This window comes from Pseudorca crassidens, chromosome 1 (genome assembly GCF_039906515.1).
Source record: "Pseudorca crassidens isolate mPseCra1 chromosome 1, mPseCra1.hap1, whole genome shotgun sequence".
Lineage (NCBI taxonomy): Eukaryota > Metazoa > Chordata > Mammalia > Artiodactyla > Delphinidae > Pseudorca > Pseudorca crassidens.
The window spans coordinates 100234564-100257081 of NC_090296.1; the positions used below are offsets into that span (position 1 = coordinate 100234564).

At 38.0% G+C, this 22518-nt stretch overlaps 1 protein-coding gene and 1 long non-coding RNA gene across 2 annotated transcripts in view; both read left to right on the plus strand.

Annotated features, from left to right (window-relative positions):
• Positions 1 to 727: 727 nt before the first annotated feature.
• LOC137229308 (uncharacterized) lies at positions 728 to 10333 on the plus strand. Its single transcript, XR_010945623.1, has 3 exons — positions 728 to 971; positions 1513 to 1587; positions 10128 to 10333. It is a non-coding gene; the product is annotated as an uncharacterized lncRNA (long non-coding RNA).
• Positions 10334 to 10998: 665 nt separating this feature from the next.
• LOC137219149 (RAD52 motif-containing protein 1-like) overlaps positions 10999 to 22518 on the plus strand; it is a 50411-nt gene continuing 38891 nt past the window's right edge. Inside the window, 7 exon segments of the mRNA XM_067727320.1 lie at positions 10999 to 11175; positions 11456 to 11653; positions 14793 to 14915; positions 15289 to 15457; positions 16431 to 16529; positions 18132 to 18217; positions 19678 to 19805. Of these exon segments, the coding sequence (XP_067583421.1) occupies positions 10999 to 11175; positions 11456 to 11653; positions 14793 to 14915; positions 15289 to 15457; positions 16431 to 16529; positions 18132 to 18217; positions 19678 to 19779 (954 nt within the window). The 3' untranslated portion in view covers positions 19780 to 19805.

The window sequence follows — 22518 nt, forward strand, 5'->3', positions numbered from 1 at the left end:
ATACGCTAGTAATTCTTGAGTAGAGTTAACCTAAAGTTAGATATTCTTTTCTTTCTTCCTGTTTCTTTTGGGGTTTTTTTTCCCCTTATTTGTTTTAAAGAATTAAGAAAAAAAAAGAAAGAAAGTACTAAGAAGGAAATCCATCCCAGCATTTTGGAATAAAATTTTGCTCCCCAAAATTAATTTGTTTATTTTATTGATATATAAACAAAATGTTATTTATTCGGGAAACATTTAGTAAATACCTAGTAAATATTAGGCACTGTGTCAGGCAGAGGAATAATAATGACAATAAAGTGTGATCCCTGCTCTCATGTTGCTGACAGTCTAAGAGACTGACAAGTAAACAGGTGATTACATACACAGTAACAAAGGCTGTGATACACGTATACACGTGGGAGTATGTGACGGGAGTATGGCTTTCACCAGTTCCTCTTGGATTTATCTCTTCTTCTTAGGCTCCAGAACCAAGGAATTAGCCCTATTTTTGTCTTTAACTGGGTAGTTTAAATCATTAAATTTAAAAAAAATTATAGAGATGAAAGAAAAACACCTTGAATTATGGAGGACACTAGGAATAGTACGTTTTTACAGAGCAAGGGCTTCCTACCAGCATAGTCACTTTGATGGTTTTGAACCTGAAAAGTTCTTTGGCATATTTTTTCTTTGCTAGCCACTTTTTTCTATTTTCTTCTTTGTTTCTCTTCTCCACTTTATCATCTAGAGACCTGGGTAGTTCCCAATGAAAGAGTGTTTTACAGATTCTTATAGTGATTTATAGGTAAAAACAGAAAATGATTTTTTTTTAACCTTCAAGTTCCATACCAAAAAAAATGAATATAAGCTTTCATGGAAGTAATTGAAAATGCACATAATTTTAATTCCATTCCATTTTTCAGAATTCTCAATGGTAATCCTTTGATGACAGTTGAAGATTCTTATCTTTTTAAATTGTCAGCATTAAAATATTTGTAAGTATTGCAACAGTTTCATGGCTCAAGATGTAATTTCTGCTCTTTTTTACTTTCGTCAGAGATTGAGTATTTTGCCTAAAAAGTCATAATTTAGATTTTAACTGGGTTATTGAAAATAAGAGTTATTGGCACACAAAAGAATTAAGAAAGAATATATATGGGTAAGACAGCCAGCAGGGAATGAGAACAGTGTTGAAGAACACATATAGTTATGAAGATGTAGATGCATGTAGGAATATTATTTATCCCAGAAAGCAAAAAGGAATAAGGGGTACATTATTTTTTTAAATGAGTGATCAAAGAGGTAGATGCAGTTGAAAATGAGAAGTTTGGATAATAAAAAATGATTTTGCTGTTCAGCACCATGGTCATTAATTTGATGATGCAAATTTAAATTTCTTCAATAAGAGTTCTTTAGAATTATCATCTATGGCAAGTCAGAAGCTAGAATTGAAGTAATCACATGTTAAGTATCTTTTGAAGTTTAGAATTTTTGTCTTTGGGTTTTATATCATGCATGTTTGGGCTTCTCCTTCAGAGACATGGGAACAACACAAGTGTCACTTACAACAGTTGAAGGCATGTTCATGATGACCCTTGAATTGGAAAAACTGTAAGTTGATTTTTCTGACATTTATTTTCACTCAATTGTTTTTATAGGTTTGTTTTATTATTTTCTTAAGTCAGGTTTATTTATGTATAATTTTCATTTCACAAAATTCACTATTTTTAAATACACAGTGTGATGTGTTTTGACAAATGTACACTTCTGTAGCCACCACCACATTTGAGGTAAAGAAAACTTCTGCACTCCCAAAAGACCCCTCATGTCCCTTTGTAGTCAATCCATCCTCCTCCCACTACCAGCCCCTGGCAACCAACAATCTGATTTTTGTCCGTATAATGTTGTCTTTTCCAGAATATCTTATAACTGAAAGCATGTGTTATATAGCCTTTTGTTTTTGGCTTCTTTCACTTACCAGTCTCTTTGGAGATTCATCTGTTTTGCTGCACCTGTCAGTAGTTCATTCCTTTTTATTGCTGAATAGTATTCTAGTTGTGTGGATACACAGTTTGTTTACACATTAATCGTTTGATGAACATTTGAGTTTTTTCTAGTTTTCTGGCTATTATGAACAAAGCCTCTGAAAACACTCACATGTGTGTGTGAGCATATGTTCTGTGCGATCATATGTTTTCATTTCTTTGGGGTAAAATACCTAAGGGTGGGATTGCTTCATCATATGCTAAGTGCATATTTAACTTTTTAAGAAACTGCTAAACTGTTTTCTAAAGTGCCTGTGCCATTTTGGTTTCCCACGAGCAGTCTATGAGAGTTGCAATTTCTCCACATCATCACCTGATCCTTATATATGTTTTTTTTTAAAAAAAATTAACATTTCTAGTATGTGTGTAGTTGCATCTCGTGTTTTTTGCCACATTTTGCATTTCTGTAATAACTGATGACGTTGAGTGTCTATTCATGTGCAAACATCTTTTTAAATGAAGTGTCTGTTCAAATCCATTTTTTAATTGGATATTTATATTGAGTTTTAAGAGTGCTTTATATAAAAAGCAATGGAAAAAGTCCTTTCTCTCAGGTATGTGTTTAGTAAATATCTTCTCCCAGATTATGACTTATTTTCTTTGTATTAGAGTGTCTCTGAAGACTAGAAGTTTGAAATTTTTGATGATCTCTAATTTAGCAATTTTTCTTTTATTTTCCATATTTATTTAATTTATTTCTTTGCTTGTGCTGTGTCTTAGTTGCCGCAGATGGACTCCTTAGTTGCAGCTCATGGGCTTCTTAGTTGTGGCATGTGAACTCTTAGTTGCGGCATGCATGTGGGATCTAGTTCCCTGATCAGGGATTGAACCTGGGCCCCCTGCATTGGTAACTCGGAGTCTTAACCACCAGGGAAGTCCCTTAGCAATTTTTCTTAGGTGGTTTGTGCTTTTTTGTGTCTTATCTAAGAAATCTTTGTCTGAGACCCCATTGTCTAACCCAAAATCACAACGATTTTCTCCTATGTTTTCTTCCAGAAGTTGTATAGTTCCATTTAGGTCTATGATTCATTTTGAGTTAATTTTCATATATGTTTTGAGGGAAGGGTCAACTTTCATTTTTTTGCAGTTTAAAAAACTATTTCTGTAGGACCCTATTGTGACAGTTTATTACACAACTTACTGCACCTTAAACTGTGCCATCCCCCCTCCAATATGGCAAGCTAATAGAAACTTTCTGTTATGCCAAGGCTAGGTGAGGGGATTGCATGAGATTAGTATGCAGAAAGGGCCCTGCATTTAGCACTCTATTCCAACCATCTTAGGTCAGCTGACAAATGACTGTCTTCACCACGCCATCACACATTGTTCACTGCTCTAGCCTCATCTTCTTCAGCCTCCCACAGCATCTGCCACAATTGCGATCCCTCTCTTGTCAGGTAGATGCCCTCCTCTCTGGATATTAAAAATTATTTCCCTATGTAACTACAATACTGTTAACACACAGTATTGAAGAAATTAAATTCCTACACAGTAATATTACCTAATAAAGACTTGCTCTTCAAATTTCCCCAATTGTCTCTCTCATATAATATCATTTCTTTTAACAGCTTTTTGAGGTATCATTGACATACAGTAATCTGTTTTCACACACACACATACATACACACCATGAAGACATCACCAAAATCAAAATGTCCATCACATCAGAAAGTTTCTTAATGTCTCTTTATAATTCTTCCTTCGTATCGTTCCTTGCCCTTCCCAATCGCCATGCAACCATTGATCTGCATTCTGTTTGCATTTTCTAGAATTTTATGTAAATAGAATCATACACTGTATACTTTTTTCTAACTGGCTTCTAACTCAGCATGATTATTTTAATCTTCATCCATATTGATGTATATATCAGTAATTCATTTCTGTTTATTGCTGAATAGTATTCCAGTATATGGATGTACCCCAATTTATCTATTCACCATTGATGGACTTGTGAGTTGTTTCAGTCTTTGTCTATAACAGATAATATTGCTATGAATATTTGTTTACAAGTCTTTGTATGGATGTATACTTCCATTTCTCTTGGGTAAATACCTGCAAGTAGAATGGCTTGATCATTGGTAAGTGTATGTTTTATTTTTAAAAAATACCTGTTTTCCATACTGGTCTGATCATTTTACATCTCTACCAGCAGTGTATGAGAGTTGCATTTTCTTCACATTGCGGCCAACACTTGCTATGCTCAGTATTTTTAATTTTAGATAGTTTAATAGGTGTGTAGTTGTATTTCACTGTAGTATCCCTAATGATTAATCATGTCAAACATCTATTCATATGCTTATTTTCCATGTGTATATCTTTGAATCTTTTATCTATATTTTTCTGGAGTTTTGAGAGTTCTTTATATATTCTGGAAATTAGTCCTTTATCCAATATATAAGTTGCTAAGCATTTTTTCCCATTCTGTGACTCATCTTTTCATTCTCAGGAGTATCTTTTGCAGGGCAGAAATTTTTAATTTTGATGGTGTCTAATTTATCTATTTTTTCTTTTATGCATTATGTTTTTGGTGTTGTATCTAAGAAATTTTGCCTAACTCAAGGTCATAAAATTTTTCACCTGTTTTCTTCTAGAAGTTTTATGTTTACATTTAGATCTCTGAACCGGTTTCAGTTCATTTCTGTATATGGTTTGGATGGAAGTTCTTTTTTTTTTTTTTTTTTGCGCACCTGGATATTCAATTGTTCCAGCATCATTTGTTGAAAAGACTATCGTTTCTCCACTTAAATGCCTTTGAACCTGAAAGTCAGTTGTCCACATCTCTCTACTTTTGAACTTCCCATTCTGTTCCTTTGATTTTTTTTTGTCTGTCTTTACACTACTATCACAATGTCTTGAAAGTGTAGCTTCATAACCCTTGAAATCAGTTACTGTTAGTTCTTCAACTTTGTTCTTTTTCAACGTTGTTTTAGTTATTCTAAATTTTATTTCCATATGAATTTTAGAATTAGCTTGTCAATTTCTGTAGAAAAGCCTACTGGGATTTTGATCTATAAAACAGTTTGGGGAGAATTGATGTCTTAACAATATTGAACCTTCTGATCCATGAATACATTATATCTCTCCATTTATTTAGGTCTTCCTTAATTTCCCCTAGCAATATTTTTCAGTTTTCAGTGTGCAAGTCTTTTACATCTTTTGTCAGATTTATTTAAGTATTTTATATGTTTGATTCTATTATAAGTAGTATTAAAAAACTTTGATCTCTGATTGTTGGTTGAGATAAATTAATCTTTTTGTATGTTGATCTTGTACGCTGCAAACTTGATAAACTCATTTATTAGTTCCAGTAGCATTTTTGTAATTTCTATCAGGTTTTCTACATAATCATGTTATCTGCAAATAAAGATAGTTCTACTTCTTCCTTTCCATTCTGAATATCTCTTATTTTTTGTTGCCCTATTGCACTGGCTAGAACCTTCAGTGCAATGTAAAATAGAAGTAATGAGAGTAGACATCCTTGCTTTTGTCCTGATCCTGGAGAGAAAGTACTTTGTCCTTCACCATTAAATATGATGTTAGGTTTTTTTGTAGAAGTCATTTATCAAGTTCAGGAAGTCTCCTTCCATTCCTATTCTACTGAGAGTTTTTTTTTTCCTTTAATCAGGAATGGATGTTAGATTCTCTTTTCTTGCATCTATTGCAATGATTATGTGATTTTTCCCTTCTTTTCTTAATTTGTTTATTTATTTTTGGCTGCATTGGGTCTTCATTGCTGCATGCAGGCTTTCTCTGGTTGTGGTGAGCAGGGACTAAACTTCGTTGCAGTATGCCGGCTTCTCATTGCGGTGGCTTCTCTTGTTGCAGAGCACAGGCTCTAGGTGAACAGGCTTCACTAGTTGTGGCACATGGGCTCAGTATTTGTGGCTCACAGGCTCTAGAGCACAGGCTCAGTAGCTGTGGTGCACGGGCTTAGTTGCTCCGTGGCATGTGGGATCTTCCAGGACCAGGGCTGAAACCCATGTCCCTTGCACTGGCAGGTGGATTCTTAACCACTGCCCCACCAGAGATGTCCTGATTTTTCTTTTTTATAGTGTACTAAGTTAGGTAAATTGATTTTCAAATATTAAACCAACCTTTCTTTCCTGAGATAAACCCCACTTGGTCATGATGTATCATCTTTTTATATATTACTGGATTTGATATGCTAAAATTTTATTAAGAATTTTTGTCTCTGTGTTCATGTGAGATATTGGCCTATGTTTTCTTGTAATGTCATTGTCTAATTTTGATACGGTGAAAGTTGGCCATATAAAAAAGTTGGGAAATATTCCCTTCTCTTCAACTTTCTGGTAGAGTTTGTGTAGACTTGGCATTATTTTATTTCTTAAATGTTTGGTAGAATTTATCAGTTAAGCCACCTGAACTTGAAGCTTTCTTTGTTGGAAGGCTTTAAACTGCACATCCAATTTCTTTAATACCTTTATTCTTTAATAAACTTTAGCAGTGCATGTCTTTCAAGGAATTTGTCCATTTCATCTTGAATTTATTGGTATAAAGTATTCTATAATATTCTCTTATTATCCTTTTAATATCTATAGTATTTTTCTGTTTTCCATTTTATTTATTTCTACCTTGATCTTTATTGTGTTCTTTCTTCTCTTACTCTGTGATTAATTTGCTCTCGTTTTCCCAGTTTGAGGTGGAAGTTGGGGAAGCTGAGTACAGCGTTAGCAATATCCCACATGTTGACATATTATGTTTTCAGTTTCAGTGAATTCAAAATACTTTCTGATTTCCCTTTTGATTTCTTCTTTGACCACAAAGTTATTCAGAAGTGTGTTCTTTGGTTTCCAAATATTTGGAACTTTTTCAGATTTGTTAATTTCTAATTTATTTCCATTGTGTTCAGAGACATATACTGAATGACTAAAATCCTTTAAAAATTTTTTTAAGTATTTTAAAAAATTTATTATTTTGCTGCGTTGGGTCTTTGTTGCTTCGCCTGGGCTTTCTCTAGTTGTGGCAAGCAGGGGCTGCTCTTCGTTGCAGTGCATTGGCTTCTCATTGGATAACTTCTCTTGTTACAGAGCACAGGCTCCAGGTGCGTGGGCTTCAGTAGTTGTGGCACACAGACTTTAGAGTGCAGGCTCAGTGGTTGTTGGCTATGGACTCAGTTGCTCCACGGCATGTGGGATCTTCCCGGGTCAGGGATCAAACCTGTGTCCCCTGCATTGGCAGGCAGATTCTTAACCACTGAACTACCAGAGAAGTCCCTATTCCTGTATTCTTAATCTTTTGTGTAGATCCATATTCCAATCTGGTGTCATTTTCCTTCTGCTTAAAAATACTTATTTTAAAATTTCTTATAGTGAAATTCTACTAGTAATGAATTCTTTCAGCTTTTGTATGTCTGAGATAGCCTTTATTTTACTTTTGCTTTGGCAGATCTGGGTATAGAATTCTAGCTTGATAGAATTCAATTCACTACTTTAAAGATGTTATTCCACTGAGATCTCATTTACATTGTTTCCAACAAAAATTCTGCTGTCATTGTTTTCTTTCTTCCTCTGCATGTATTGTGTAGTTTTTTCCTCTGGCTGCTTTTAAATTTTTCTCTTTATTGCTGGTTCTGGGCAATTTGATTATTTTTTGTGCCTTTGTGTAGTTTTGTCCATGTTTCTTATGCTTAAATTTCATTGATCTTCTTGAGTTTGTGGCTTTGTAGTGTTTACCAATTTGGGAAAATTATGGCTATTATTTCTTCAAATTTTTGTATTTCTCCTCTCCTTCATGGACTCTAAGTACACATGTATTAGGCCACTTGAAGTTGTTGCACAGCTCACTGATGCTCTATTCATTTTTGTTGTTGTTTTGTTTTGTTACTCTTTTTGTTTCATTTTGGATAGTTTCTCTTACTATGCCTTAATGCTCACTTACCATTTCTTCTGCAGTGTCTAATCTCCCATTAAGCTCGTTCAATATCTTTTCATTTACACATGGTTTTTAACCTCTAGAAGCTAAATTTGGGTCTGTTTTACATTTTCCATGCCTATACTTAACATTTTCAGTGTATAGTCTGAGTTTTTTTAACATATGAAATACAGTTATAATAATTTTTTAAATATTCTTTAACGTCAGTTCTAACATCTGTATAGATTTTACGTTAGTTCTGATTGATTGCCTTTTCTCCTCAGTATGGGTCATATTTTCCTACTTCTTTGCATGCTTGACAATTTTTCATATGATCCCAGATATTGTGAGTTTTAGTTTATTGTGTACTATATGTATTTATATTCCTGTAAAATGCTTGGGATTTGTTTTGGGTGAAATTAAGTTACTCAAAACAATTTTATTCTTTTAGGTCTAGCTTTTAAGATTTGTTGGGTAGGAGTCCAAGTACCCTTTAGTCTGGAGCACATTATTTGCAACTACTGAGACAAGTCCTTTCTGAGTATCATGAGAGTTTCCAGTCTGACTTGTAGGAACAGCTGTTATTCCTACAACCCTGTGTGATATCCAGATATTCTTATTATTAATCCCTTCATGTGGTCCTTTTCCTGGCATCAAGTAATTCCTCACAGAGATGTACTGACAAATACTTCGTTGAATTCTCAAGAGATCCCTCTGCATATCTCCAGAGTTCTTTGTCTGTGCACTTCTTTTCTCTCTGGTAGTCTGCTTTGTGAACTCTAGTTACCTTGGTTTTCCCAGACTGTCAGCTCAATTTCCTCAGTCAGGGAGTCCACCATTCTCTGCCTGGACTTCTCTTTCCTGTACGATGACCAGGGCACTCTCTCAGAGAAGTAAGTTAGGGCAATTATAGGGATCACTTCATTTATTTCCCATTTCCTGGGGATCACTGAACTTTATTGCCTGAGGTCCAGTTTCTTGAAAACTGTTGTTTCATATGTTCTGTCTGATGTTTTCATTGTTTCAGGTGGGAGGTTAAATGGTCCTTGTAACTTCATCTTGACCAGAAGCCAATAACATTCCTTAAGTGTGTTTTGTTTTGATACAGGGTCCAATTAAAGATCAGGAATTGCATGTCATGCCTTTGTTTCCTTTAATCTGGAATATTTCCCTAGCACTTTTTTTTTGGTCTTTTATGACATTGGTGTTTTTGAAGAATCTAAGCCAGTTGTCGTGAAATTGCCCCACAATCAGTATTTGTCTGTTCCATCATTAGGTTCAAAGGAAATATTTTGGGGAAGAATACTATATAGGTGATGTATTCTTCATACTTCATCACTTCAGGTGTCCCAGTACTAAGTTTGATCACTTGATTAAGGTGGTATCTTCCATATCTCTCCATTGTAAAGTTATTTTTCGCCTTGGTAATTGATAAATCATATGTGGGTTGATACTTTGGGATCAGTGAAGATCCTACTTTCAAACAACTCTTCACCCAACTGTGCATCAATGATAATCCTAGTGTGAATCGATTATTGCATTGATAGATGCAAAATGACACTTTCCTAATTCTATCTTTCCTTTTGCATTTATTAGCTGACATTATTCTATAAAGAAGAGCTCCCCCACTTTTCATTTTGCATATCATTATGAACTCATCTGCTTTTTTTTTCAATTAACTATGTTATACCTTATAACTATGTTATACCTTATAATTATGTTATACCTTTTGTCCAGATTTGGCCAATGCGATCTCTGTTATTGTTTAACCACACGATGCTTTTCTATTACTAGAATAATTTCTACTATATTACTGCTCACAAATAGGACCTGAGAAAGGGACTCCAGAAGGTGCGGTCTTATTCAGACTCTTCTTAGAAGTCTGCCTTCTTCCTCTGTACTCTCAACCCAAAGTGAGGATTTCGGGTTGGAAGGAGATACTTCTGAATTAAACTACAGATCAGTGTCACCCAATTCTAATCCCTATTCCCTTTTTTCTAGGCATACCGTACCTACTGCCATTCTAATCCTTCTGTTGGGCACCTCTCTCCTCCTCTGTATTTATTTACAACAGTCAAGAGCAGCAATTGGCAAACCGGCCCCTATCCAGTTCTGCAGTCCATACGCCCCAAGAACTCCTTTTTGCACTGGTCTGTGGTGGCCTTGGCCTACCTCTTCTACCTACTCAAGTAACTCTTTTACCACGAATTTAATTACCTGTGTTTCCATTTATAGGATCTTACCTAGCCTTATGGCCTGCTGCCTCTGCCAATTTAAAAATATTATTGAGGTTGTCTGAAAGACAGTCAAGCTGCATTGTGACAGCGAATGCCTGACAGACGTCACACGTTGTGGTGAGTCTCAATTGCAGGATAATAAATTTTTAATTTAATGTTTTAATTTTTATTTTTAATCAATGATGATACATTTTAAAATTAATGATGTAATTGCATTATTTTAATTCATTAACTGAGAGTTCCAACTCCCTAAGTTTCTAAGAATTACCCCCTGGCTAAAAATCAGATTCTTGTTTACATTATTAAGCTAATAATATCTCAGTTACATTGTCAGCTTAATAATGTAACTGATCCGCATACATAAAGGAACAAGAGAAAGGAATGAAAGGGGGAAGGGAATTAACATTAATGGCCACATATCCTATGCTGTGCTCTGTGCAAATGAGAACTTATTGATATAGTGCCTCACAGTTTGTAAACTGATTTTATATACATTAGGTCTCAAGTACCCTTTGTCTTATAGGACAGGTGTAAATATATTTTTGTTTATTCTGTTTGTTTCTGCAATTTTATAAAGAGTACAAGTGATGCTGTTTTATGTCCTCTTTGGAGCCTGAGAGTTTCGGGTTCCATAACCGGAAGCTGCTACCTAGCCCTTCTAATGGAATGGAGAGCTAGCTTATTCTTAGACTGTCAAGCTCTGAACTTGCTCTGAATCTCAAGCTTTTCTATCCACAAAACACTCAGGAACTTTCAACTGTTTTTCTATATATTAGATTTATTGGCACTAACTTTTTAAAAAGTGCGGGCACGCGTTCTCTGGCGCAGTCCGCTTGCGCCCTGAGCCGCGCACGCGTTTTGACGATAGGATGGTGCAGCTGGTACCTTTTGCGGTTCCCATTGCGGGTGACAAAACCCTGCTGCTGTGGGAGCTGAGCTCTCAACCCACGGCCGAGGCCTTGCAAATGAGACGAGCCAGAGCAGAGGGAGGGGTGGAGGAAGCCGCCCCGTGCCCCAGTAACTGGGCTCCCCGGGGTACTGCTTCAGTACCTCATCTGCCTGTGGTCTCCGCTGAGAGGAATCATAGTTCTAGAGATGACCTGAGCAGTCAGCTCTGCCCCATAGACTTCTGAGAGATAGTTCCCAACAGAAGTCATTGCCTCCTAATGCTTCTCAAAGCTTAGGATTTCAGAGGGAAACTTGTTCATGAAATGAGAAGTGTTTGGAGTTGCAGGCTCACCACAGTTACCTGTGCGAAGGGCTGGGGGAATATAAGGGAATGGGCGGTTTGGTTTCCTGGGCCTGAAATTTACTGCACTTCCTTAGCGTGGGACCGCCCTACAGCATTCTCTCTTCACAGTCTTCTCCCAGTTTGGCCTTCTGTATTCTGTCTGAGTCTTCCCAAACGCAGCAGTGGGTGGTCCTGGGTTCTATGCCATCATCAAGTTTTATTCAGCAAGGGATGCCCACAGAGCCCAAAAGGCATGCGACCAGAAGCAACTTTTTCACACATCTCCAGTGAAGGTGGGTCCAAATGTGGAATTCCTCGCTCTACTGGGATGAAGTGCTGAATTTAAAACTAATAGGCCATTCGGAATTCCCTGGCTGTCCAGTGGATAGGACTCTGCACTTTCACTGTTGAGGGCCCGGGTTCAATCCCTGGTCTGGGAACTAAGATCCCAGGGGGAAAAAAAAAAAAGGCCAGCCTTTCTACAGCACTGTGGTGTACAGAATGCTCTCAGATGCACTGCTCCACTGATCCCCCAGTTCCCCAGTTGTTTCTTTTTTGTTAGATGAATAAACTAGAACTCAGGATGGTTAAGTGACTTACTTAAGGTTCATGACAGTAAACGTGGAAACTAGAGGCCAAACCCAAACTTAACTGATGTTAAACCCCATGTCATTTTATGCTGCCCTTTAATTTAAGAAATCTTCACAAGAGTCTTCCTTTTATTTACTTTTATGTGGATTTTAAATGTGTGAGGTTGACAATTTTTTGTTTATTTATTTATTGCTGCGTTGGGTCTTTTTGCTGCATGCTGACTTTCTCTTTTGGCGGCGAGCGGGGGTTGCTCTTCGTTGCCGTGCGTGGGCTTCTCATCGCGACGGTTTCTCTTGTTGTGGAGCACGGGTTCTAGGCACGCGGGCTTCAGTAGTTGTGTCTCACAGGCTCTAAGCACAGGCTCAGTAGTTGTGGCACACGGGCTTAGTTGCTTTGCGGCATGTGGGAACTTCCTGGACCAGGGATCAAACCCGTGTCCCTTGCATTGTCAGGCAGACTCTTAACAATTGTGCCACCAGGGAAGTCCCGAGCTTGACAAACTTTGGTCAGATGTAAGATAAAGGAAGCTTCATTTCATCATCATCATCACTCTCAAACTGCCTATTCAGAACTCCCTTCATATTCCAGAAAATGGTTAAAATATTCTTTAATGCATTGTAGAAACCTTATTCCATATCAACATGCCATCCAATTTTACTTCCCCAGAATTAACATTTCATTATGTGCCTCCATTCAGCCACCATTCCTTTTTCAAGGACCATTTCAATTCCTCTGAATAAGTGAGTGAGGCTTAGATTTCCCAGACCTTTCCCTTTATAATTGTGTGTCTTCTCTGATTGGCTTCTTGCTCTAGCTACTTCCTACTGACCTTGCTGCCTCTTCTCACCCATATTTCTTTACTCACTGATTTCACTTTTATTGAATCTGAGAACTCTCCTCAGCTGTGACTCCAGGTACACTACCTCCCACCTCTGTAATCTGTTTAACACCCACTTCAATCCTGGCTGTACTCCCTGGGATTGAAATGATTTTGTGTCAGACATTCTTTAGTTTGCGGACCCTGCGACCATTTCACGTACCACTCAGATATTACAGATGGTCCTGGAAAGAGTATGAAACAGTTACTTGGTATTAGTTGTAAGTAATGAGTTTTTTTCTTATATTGGACATTAAAGACCATTCCAGAAGCGTAGGTTGTGAGATTTTCACAGCATAAAGCCCGTCACTGATAGAGTACTGAAGAAAATGTTCTCCAAGTCACAATAGAGTTGAGAGGAAAGGGCATTCGTATTAGATTTCTTTATTTAGTGCAGAGCCTTAGTTTACTACCCACAACTCCGAAATTGTTCCTTATTTACTTATGCGTTCTTTTTCAATTTTATTTATTTATTTATTTATTTGGTTGCACCGGGTCTCAGTTGCAGCAGGCAGGGTCCTTGGTTGCGGCTCAAGGGCTTCCCAGTTGTGGCATGTGGGCTCCCCATTTGCAGTAGGCAGGCTCCTTCAGTTGTGGCTTGTAGGCTCCTTAAATGTGGCATGCGAACTCTTAGTTGCAGCATGCATGTGAGACCTAGTTCCCTGACCAGAGATCAAACCTGGGCCACCTGCATTGGGACCAAGGAGTCTTAACCACTGCACCAGCACGGAAGTTCCAATTATGTGTTATTTTATTCACTGGCAGGTATACATACTTCTTAGCTTTTTTCCCCTGTGTTTTTTATAAATACAGAAAAGAGAATAACATCTTAAAATAAAATGAGGAAAGGCCTAATGTATCTGAGTTTTTCTCAGTAGCACGAAGGGAAATGTTTGCCAGCAAGAACTGTGGCAAGGTTATCCCAGATGTGAACTGTCTCTACTACCCAGGGGCTCAGAGCCCTTCTGAAGCTTCCTAATTGTCCAGGACAGCTCCATTATGACTCACCGCACAGGACCTAGCGTCCCATGTGACACTCAGCGTTTAAAAATTAGTCTTCATTTCCCCTTCCCTGCAGGCAGCTTCAGTTGGAGAAAGTAATTTCATTTTATTATGTACTCATTCATTCCCTCAGTCAACAGACCATCACTCCTCTATTATATGACAATATCTATGCTTGTTTCTGGTAACAAGGAAAGAATAATACATGGTTCCTTCAAGCACTTAAGGAGCTCATAAACTAGTGACAGAGGAAGATGCACAAACAAATCAATAATGAATTAACAGTGCTTTTCTTTATTTGTATTATTTGAATTTTTATGACTATATACTATACCCTGTTCCAAATGGAAATAGACATTTAAGAAAGAACTAATGATGTAAAAAAATCCACAGTAATATGTAAGTTCTTTAGAGAGTTAAGAATGGAAATATTTGCACTCTCAAGCTTGTTAATGCAGATGAACCTCTAATTCTTTTCGTTGCTTCATTTACATTTATAGAGGTAGAAGTATTCCCTCTTGTAACAGGGGTTGGTAACTTGGAGAGGGTGTGCTACAGATTAAGGTCCTAATTCAGTGGCAGGTCCATCTTATCTCCTCTTCACGTCATATTCTCAAGCAGGAGCTACAGGATGAGACGAGTAAAACAGTTCACTTCCTTTGCTTACCCCCAGCCCCATAATAGGCCTCTGCTGGGCTTCCTTGGTTGCTTTCATCATCACTTTCACCACCAGAGGTCAGAGAACCTTCTGGTTAATCAGGGGCCCTGGAAATGATGCAGAAAAGTACTGACTTAAAAATAATAAATAACATTTATTTAGGGCTCACTGTGAACTCATTGCCTAAAATATCCTACTTAATCTTCACAACCACTCTATGAAATTGGTATTGATAAATCTCAGGTATATCCAAAATAAGTCTCTATGTAGGGTTGTGATATTTTTAGGTCTTTTATGTCTTTAGGTTCATCTTGGCACCAGACATAAGGCAGTTCAACATAATTCGCTTGCCCTAAACAGCTCCAGATGCCAAGAATTGGCAAATTACTACTTTGATTTCCATGGGTGCTCAAAAAGGATCATCAAGGTAAACTGTAGATTTTCTTTCACTAACAAGACTCTTTTCAACACTGAACTCCTAGACTTTAGAGAGAAGAATAGAACAGGGCTATGGGGAGGAGATGTGGGAGGCTTCCACATGGAAGTATCTGAGCATTGGTCTGCCACCTAGAATTAGTGATAAACTCAATGACTTGGATGGTGGTGTCCATAATTTTCTCCAGTATTTGTATGGTATATCATAAAGAAATAGTGGCCATATCTAGTGATTCATTTGCAAGTCTCAGTTGATTTTGAAGGGATAGCATACCTAAACTATTACCTGGGATTGCTGCAGTTTAGTTTTTATTTCTAACAACAGAATATGTTGAAGTCTAGCCTTTAATTCAAAATTCTAACAGCTTCGGGATCTTTCTAACCTTGAAGAAAGGGAAAATGAAGATATTGTGACAGCACTTCAGAAGCAAAGCCTGAAGTTCTTCTGTGCTTTAGAGGTGGTGTTGACCTCCCACGAGTGCAGGACTCCTGGAGTTGGCATGGCTGAGGAACCTTTGGATAAGTTGGAGGAAGGTCTGCTTTCCAGTATGTGTGTGTGTGGGGAGGTGAGGGAGTGGGATATCTCTTTTTTCCTTTCTTTCTGAAACTCAACTTTTCAGATACATCATCATCTTTTCTAAGCAACTAAAGCCCTGGGCAGAATTGTTCTGCCCGACAATGTAGGTTTTTATCTTAGGGAATACCTGACAGCACCTTAAACTTTAGAATTTTAATACTGACTGCCTGCCAAGAAGCTTAGAAGGAGGGAAAATTAGATTTTTTTGTTTTGTTTTTTTGAGGTTTTTTTTTTTGTTAATAATTTGTTTTGGGCTAAAATAGTCCTTCAAATGCACATATATTCTGGCCTTCAGTTATCCCAAGAAAATCTTTGTCTAAAGATTGAAATAAACTCATGTGTAAATGTTCAGTCCTTTGCCTCCTATAAAAAGGCCTGAGCAGAATAAGTAAACGTAGATCCCTAGAAAGGGGATTCCGATTGGTACTGAGTTTTTTCCTAGAATCCATGGCACTTGGGCTTAGGGTTTTAAGTCAGAGGCAGGGCTGTTAGCGAATGGGGTGGAGGAGGCTCCACCATCCACCTGAGTGGGTGATGGTTGCGTAGAGGCCAGATCATCTGCACTACAACCAAATCTATCTCACTGTATGAGTCCAGCCCTTTACGCACTGGAGAGCAGGGTCTCTAGCAGTGTAGCCTCAGCTTGTCCATTTGAAATCTGTGAGTAATATGAGATTTGTGCCACGTTCTTGGTTTACATTTCCCGTCTAATATTTTAGGAACTTCCAGAATAGATCTGAGCAGTAAAAATATGCCATGCCAGGGTGTACCTGCAACGGAGACATTCACCGTACCCCAGTGTTGTGCCTGCCCTTAATCACTAAGGTAATGAGCTAAGAATCACAGATGCATTTTTAGTTTTAAACGTATAACCTAGAAATCAGTTATTCATATAGGCATTTTAAATTCATCTGTTTTGGTTGGATTTAGGGTCATTATCATTACATATGAAAAGGAATGTAACCCAGAAGCTTGCTATTCAGAAAGCTATGACAGATGCATTCCAGAAATTGCTGATTGTGGTTTTAGGTAAGACCTATTTGATTGTCGTTAAGTGCTTCAGTTTCAGTGAGCAAATAATTTTACTTGAAAAGTTAATTGCATGAAAATAATGGTTATCTAAAACATTACATATTCTTTCATTCACCAGATGCTTTCCCAGCAACAGTCTTACATTTGTTCTTTGTGGCATTTATGAGAAAGACGACAGCACATATTATTGTCCCCAGTGTTTAGATGTAGAATGACTTGCCTCAGTTCATACAGAAAGTGTTTGATCCAGTTCTTCCTCAATTGCTTGCTTATCATACAGAATAGTGTAGTGGTTATAAGCCTTGGACACCTGTGTTTGAGTCCTAACATTGTCTCTTAGGTTTTGTTGCTGTTGTTGTTGCAATTTTAGGTTTTTCTAGCCAGAGACATTTGAAGGCATTTAATATCTCTAAGCTGCAATTTCTTTATCTGCATATAGGGTTAGTAATTCAGCTTACCACCAAATGGCGGATATTGTAAGAGTAAATGACATGATGAATGTAAAAGGCTTAGAACTATGCCTGAAACATAGTAAGCAGACAAAATATATTGACTAGTATTATTACTGTTGTTTTCTTGTTGAAGTGTTTATTTCTGATAAATTGGGTGAATATGATTCTTATATAATAATCGGCTAAGTTTTTGTGAGCCTTGAAACTGGTCATGCTATTGAATAGCATTGATTATGTTCCCTATCCAGTTATACAGCGGTGAGAATGTCACAGGCTGTGCCCAAAGGAAACTTTATGATTAGTAGATTCCGGGAACAGAATTGCTCCCCTGCTTCACAGCCCTGCAGGCTGAGAGACTGAGAAATCCTAGCTAAGTTGTCAGCGACCTTATTGGCTTGTAAGAGTTGACCCTGGATTGGACTTGGCCTTCCAGCCTGGGCAGTCCTTCCAGTGAAGTTTGACTTCCCTGGTCATCAGGCAGAATCTCCATCCGCTGTCAACTCTGGGTAACAACCTTTAGGAAACAAACTAAATGCCTGGGTTGTTTGTGCCTAATATGCCAAGGTACTCCTTATATGTACACGAAACCCCTTAGACCAAAAAGCCTGGTGGCTCTAGCTTGCCTTGAGGCAAGCTGTATTGTCCAAAGGGTACATGGGCCAGTTTCTGCCAGTAGAGTGTTCAAATGCTCTCTCTCTCTGTCTCTGTCTCTAAAGCTTTGTTCATTTTATCTGGTAGAATTTTGGTCCCAAGGAGTAGGCACTTGCCTTGCTTCTAATAGGAAGTATCTATTATAGTCCAGTGGTATCTCTCCCAGGTTTGAACTCACTTTGACCCCCACCTGATGCCTTCCTATTTAATTGTATTGTGATGGAACATTTTTGTTTCCACAGCTTTTAATTTCTATGTCCTTATTCCTTAGTTCTTATTTCTAAGATCATAAAGTTTTTGAACCAAAGTTGATACTTCTTATATATGTTTTCACAAATAAAAACTGACGTGTCAGATGAGGGAACTTCTAGGAAAATGCTCTTATTTTCTGCTTTTAGAAGTCAAAAGAATGTCTAATTATTCGGTGCTACCATTGTATATAGGAAGTTTTAGAACAAGAACACTTCTGAATTGATCCTTGTTAACTTTATTACAGAAAGTGGTAAAACAGCTGTGGCATATAGACCCTGTGAAGATGTCACAGATGCTAGAACCGAAGAGGAACTACAGGATTTAATTCAAGTATGTGGAGTTAAAAACTCAAGAGGTACATAGGCAGTGTAGCCATAATTCAAAACAACCAGCAGGATTTGGAAGACTTCAGCATGTCTACTCAGCCCTGTCTTCCTTAGGGAAATGTGAAACTCTGAAAGTACTTTTGAGGCAGGGAATTTCTAGTACTTCTCCAAGTCCCGAGCCTTGTCTCTGGCCCCTTATTTGAAGTTTGGAGAGTAGGATTGAGGGCCACCAGTGTACATCTATGGTTGTGGACACAGGAGAAGGCACAGGCCTTTTAGAACTCCCCTCAAATAGAATTGCAGGGACTTGGGAACAAAGTAACTATGGTCTTAAGTGTGATTATGCTACACTGTTTAAAAACCATTCATGCCTTTCAAGTAAGGTATATTACCCAGATCTCAACATCTCATATATATCTTGTGTTAAATCTTTTGCCAAAGAACCTTTCTGTAAACGAGTTATATGGATGCCTCGAATTAGGGATTAAGTTGTCAACGTAATTTCTGAAAGAAAACATTAATGTACTGCATATAGGATTTTTATTTAAAAGGAGCAAAAAATGTGTTTCATGTCATTGAGAGCTTAATTTGGGGCTAGATTTCTGATTATTTAACTCACCCCAATGTTGCAAAGTTTGTTTTAAAGGGAAAAAAGTAGAGAAAGAAAAGGTGGTTATGTTGTGAAAAATGAAAAAAAATTGAAAGTTTTTCCTGTACAAAATAATTATTTTAATTTTAATTCAATTTAAATCAGTCAAGGAAACTTCAAACGTATCCATGTTTGGGCTATAAGAAGTCTAGCTTCCTGTGAAATGTGAGAGGAAAGGATTCCGTATTGATACTAAAGATTTTGGAAACCTGATTATAACAACATATCCACTCCTAAATGAGGCCAATCTTGGAATCAGTTCCATTTAGAAACCATTATGTGTTAGGCAGTGGAGATAAGATGAAGCTCCTTCTCTCTTGGAGTTTAGGTGTTAAAGGTGTACCAGACAATTAAAAAGGACTAAAATTAAATAGATTGTGGAACGGACTGTGAAGAAAGTTACCTGGTGCTAGTTACAGTATTTCAAGAAAATTACTTAATATGCTGACTTTAACATTCTAAGTGTCTTCTCCATGTGTTCACACAGGGTAGACCTCTGAAAAATGACACTGTAGTTTTTTCTAGATTAATGGCTCTGTTGAGAGAAGGTGGGATGGGGGAAGTCTTCCCATGCCAATGTAAAGGGCCATTCACTTGGTTTTAAACTCTCTTTCCCTGAATGAATTGCTCACCTGCCCCAAACCCCTCCTACAGAAATTCTTGAGTTATCACTGATTCAGTCGTAACCCCTAAGAACACAGTTGTGAATGTATAATGAGATGTGAATACTGAGAGTTTGGAGGAAATGGCAACATTTTAGCATAATTGTAAGGAGTGTCCCCCTCCCGCCACCCTAACTGGTTTTCATTTGGCAGGTCAGCTACTTTTCTTGTCAGCCGTGTGGCCAAAGGCAGGAAGAATGTCTCTCAGACTTCAGCTTTCAGGAGGAAGTGTTCAGATTGCCAGAACTGGACTAGCAGTTTTGAATTTCCCAGAATGCCAGGTCCTGTGGTTTCCTCGGGAAGCTCTGCATCCTTCCCAACACCCCTCCACCACTGGGCTGCTGGAGACACCCATTAGGATGGCTCAAATGTGAACAATGACAAGAACAAGTTCTGTAGGGGTGGTGGAATAACTTGTTCACAACATAGGCCTGGTCCTGTTGGTATTAGGATTCTTTAATTTTGGCATCCTAGGATAGCAGCTCTTTTTAGTCCTGAGAAGGAACAGCTCAGGGGTGTACAACAATTCAGATGAAACTAACTAATATTCAATGACTATCTCTCACTACTCAGTTGTTTATTTCTATTAGTCATTATTCTCCTGGTTTTAGCTCTGATGTGGGGATTACAGAGGAGTCAACATTTAAATCTTCATAATCTGTGTATTTGTAGCTTCAGTATCATTACTGACCCATAGTTTTTTATGGTTTGGGAAGAGTTATTGATTTCATGTATCATGTAAAGGATTCACAATGATGATAGAGCAGCTAAGATTACAACAATGGCTGGTAAATTGTTCATATTTTCTCTACCTTTGCATCTATTGTATATATATGAGTTAGTTTAGATGTCAATATTAGTGAAATAATATAGAGGACTAGAGAACTTATTTTAAAAATCACTATTGTGTGATGATGAAAATGTAAAAGTTCTTCCATAATCGGTGATGTTGTGTCTTGAGAGCCTAGATGAAATTGGTATGCCTTAGTGATATACAGGATTTTAACCTATGATTTAACTTTGACAAAGTTACATCACTTTTTACTTTTATCTCATTTATTGAGAAAGACATAATTGTTATGGTGTTGGCTTGAAACTGGTTGAAAAGGACTTGAGTCCTTTCTTATTTTACATTTACATAGGTAGGATCTTGAAACATGGGATATGATGTAGGGCATTCGTGTAACCATCCTAGGTTAGGAGTAGCAGTTTCCACTGCTAAGACTTCTTGTTTAGACGCAAATGCTTTTCAAAGAATGAAGATTATTAGCATTACCGCTGCTACTGAGATGAATGAGCCAAAGACAAAATACTTCGTGTTGTGTGTGCCTCAGGGTACTCAGACTAATGTAGTGACATCCCTGAGAGGCCAAGAAAGTGCTGCAGGAAGTCATATTTACTACTACAAATATACTTGTAAAGTGAATTTTTGCTCATGCTGAGTTAACTGTATAACCTGAGAATAGTGGGAATCAGTGTAGGAAGCCTCCTATAATAGTGAAGACTGCTCCCATGGACATTAGGTCATGGAAGTGTGCTACTACATAGTATGTATCCTAGAGGACAATGTCTGGGGATGAGTTGGCTAAGATGATTCCTGTCAAACCACCTACTGTAAAGAGAAAAACTAAAGCCTAAAACTCATAATATAGTGGGAGGTAATACAGTATTACCTCCGTGAAGAGTTGCTAACCAGGGACTTCCCTGGTGACGCAGTGGTTAGGAATTCGCCTGCCAATGCAGGGGACACGGGTTCGAGCCTTCGTCTGGGAAGATTACACATGCCGCGGAGCAAAAAGCCCATGCGACGCAACTACTGAGCCTGCCCTCTAGAGCCCGCAAGCCACAACTACTGAAGCCCACGCGCCTAGAGGCCGTGCTCTGCAACGAGAGAAGCCACTGCAATGAAAAGGCCGCGCACCGCAACGAAGAGTAGCTGCCGCTCATGGCAAGCAGAGAAAGCCCACGTGCAGCAACCAATACCCAACGCAGCCAAAAAAAAGGAGAAAAATTAAAGAAAGAGTTGCTAATCAGCTAGATACTTTTACTCCTGTAGGGATAGAAGTAATTACGGTAGCTGATGCAAAGTGTGCTCCTGAGTTGACAGCTATCCCTATGGTAAACATATGATGGGGCCACAAGAGAAATCCTAAAAAGCCAGTGGACATGACTCATACTATTCCCAAATAGCTGAAAGGCACTTTTTGTCCTAAATAGTATGTAATGATATGTGAGTTTATAACAAACCCTGGTAGGCCATGAATACAGACTTCAGGGTGACCAAAGAATCAAAATAGGTGTTGGTATAGGATTCAGTCTCCTCCTGAAGGGTCAAAGAAAGTAGTGTTTAGACTTCTATCTCTTAACAGTATGGCAATTCTGGCTGCTCGGACTGACACTGGTAATTATAGTAATATGGCTATAGTTGGGGAAGATTAAACTAATAGTGGTGTTTGGTATTGGGATATGACTGCTGGTTTTGTATGAAAGACTATAGTAATAAAAGTAATAATACCAAGAGTTACAGAGACACGGGCTAAACGTAAGAAGAAAATGGTTAGGTTGACAGAGGCTCCTGCGTGGGCCAGATTGTAGGCTAGAGCTGAATATGGGATTCCACTGGTACCAGAACCTGCTTCTACTATTGGTGATATGAGTAGGAGTAAGAATGATGGGGGAAGTAGTCAAAATTTTACATGATATTTTGGGGGAAATGCTACCTGAGGTGTCTGAGTTGTTAGTGGGCCAAGTCAGTTTTCAAACTCTGCAATCATAATGGGTACAACTCTAAAGAAAATTATTACAAGTGCAGGGACTGTTATGACTACCTTACAGATTTGGGCATCTCCAAGTAGCGCTCCAGGTTAGCATAGCTCAGCCTGGATTAATATACTTAAGGTGCTGCCTGCTACTCCAGCTCAAGCACCAAATAGTAAATATAAAATGCTGATATCTTTGTGATTTGTTGAAAATAATCAGCAGTGTATGAACAGA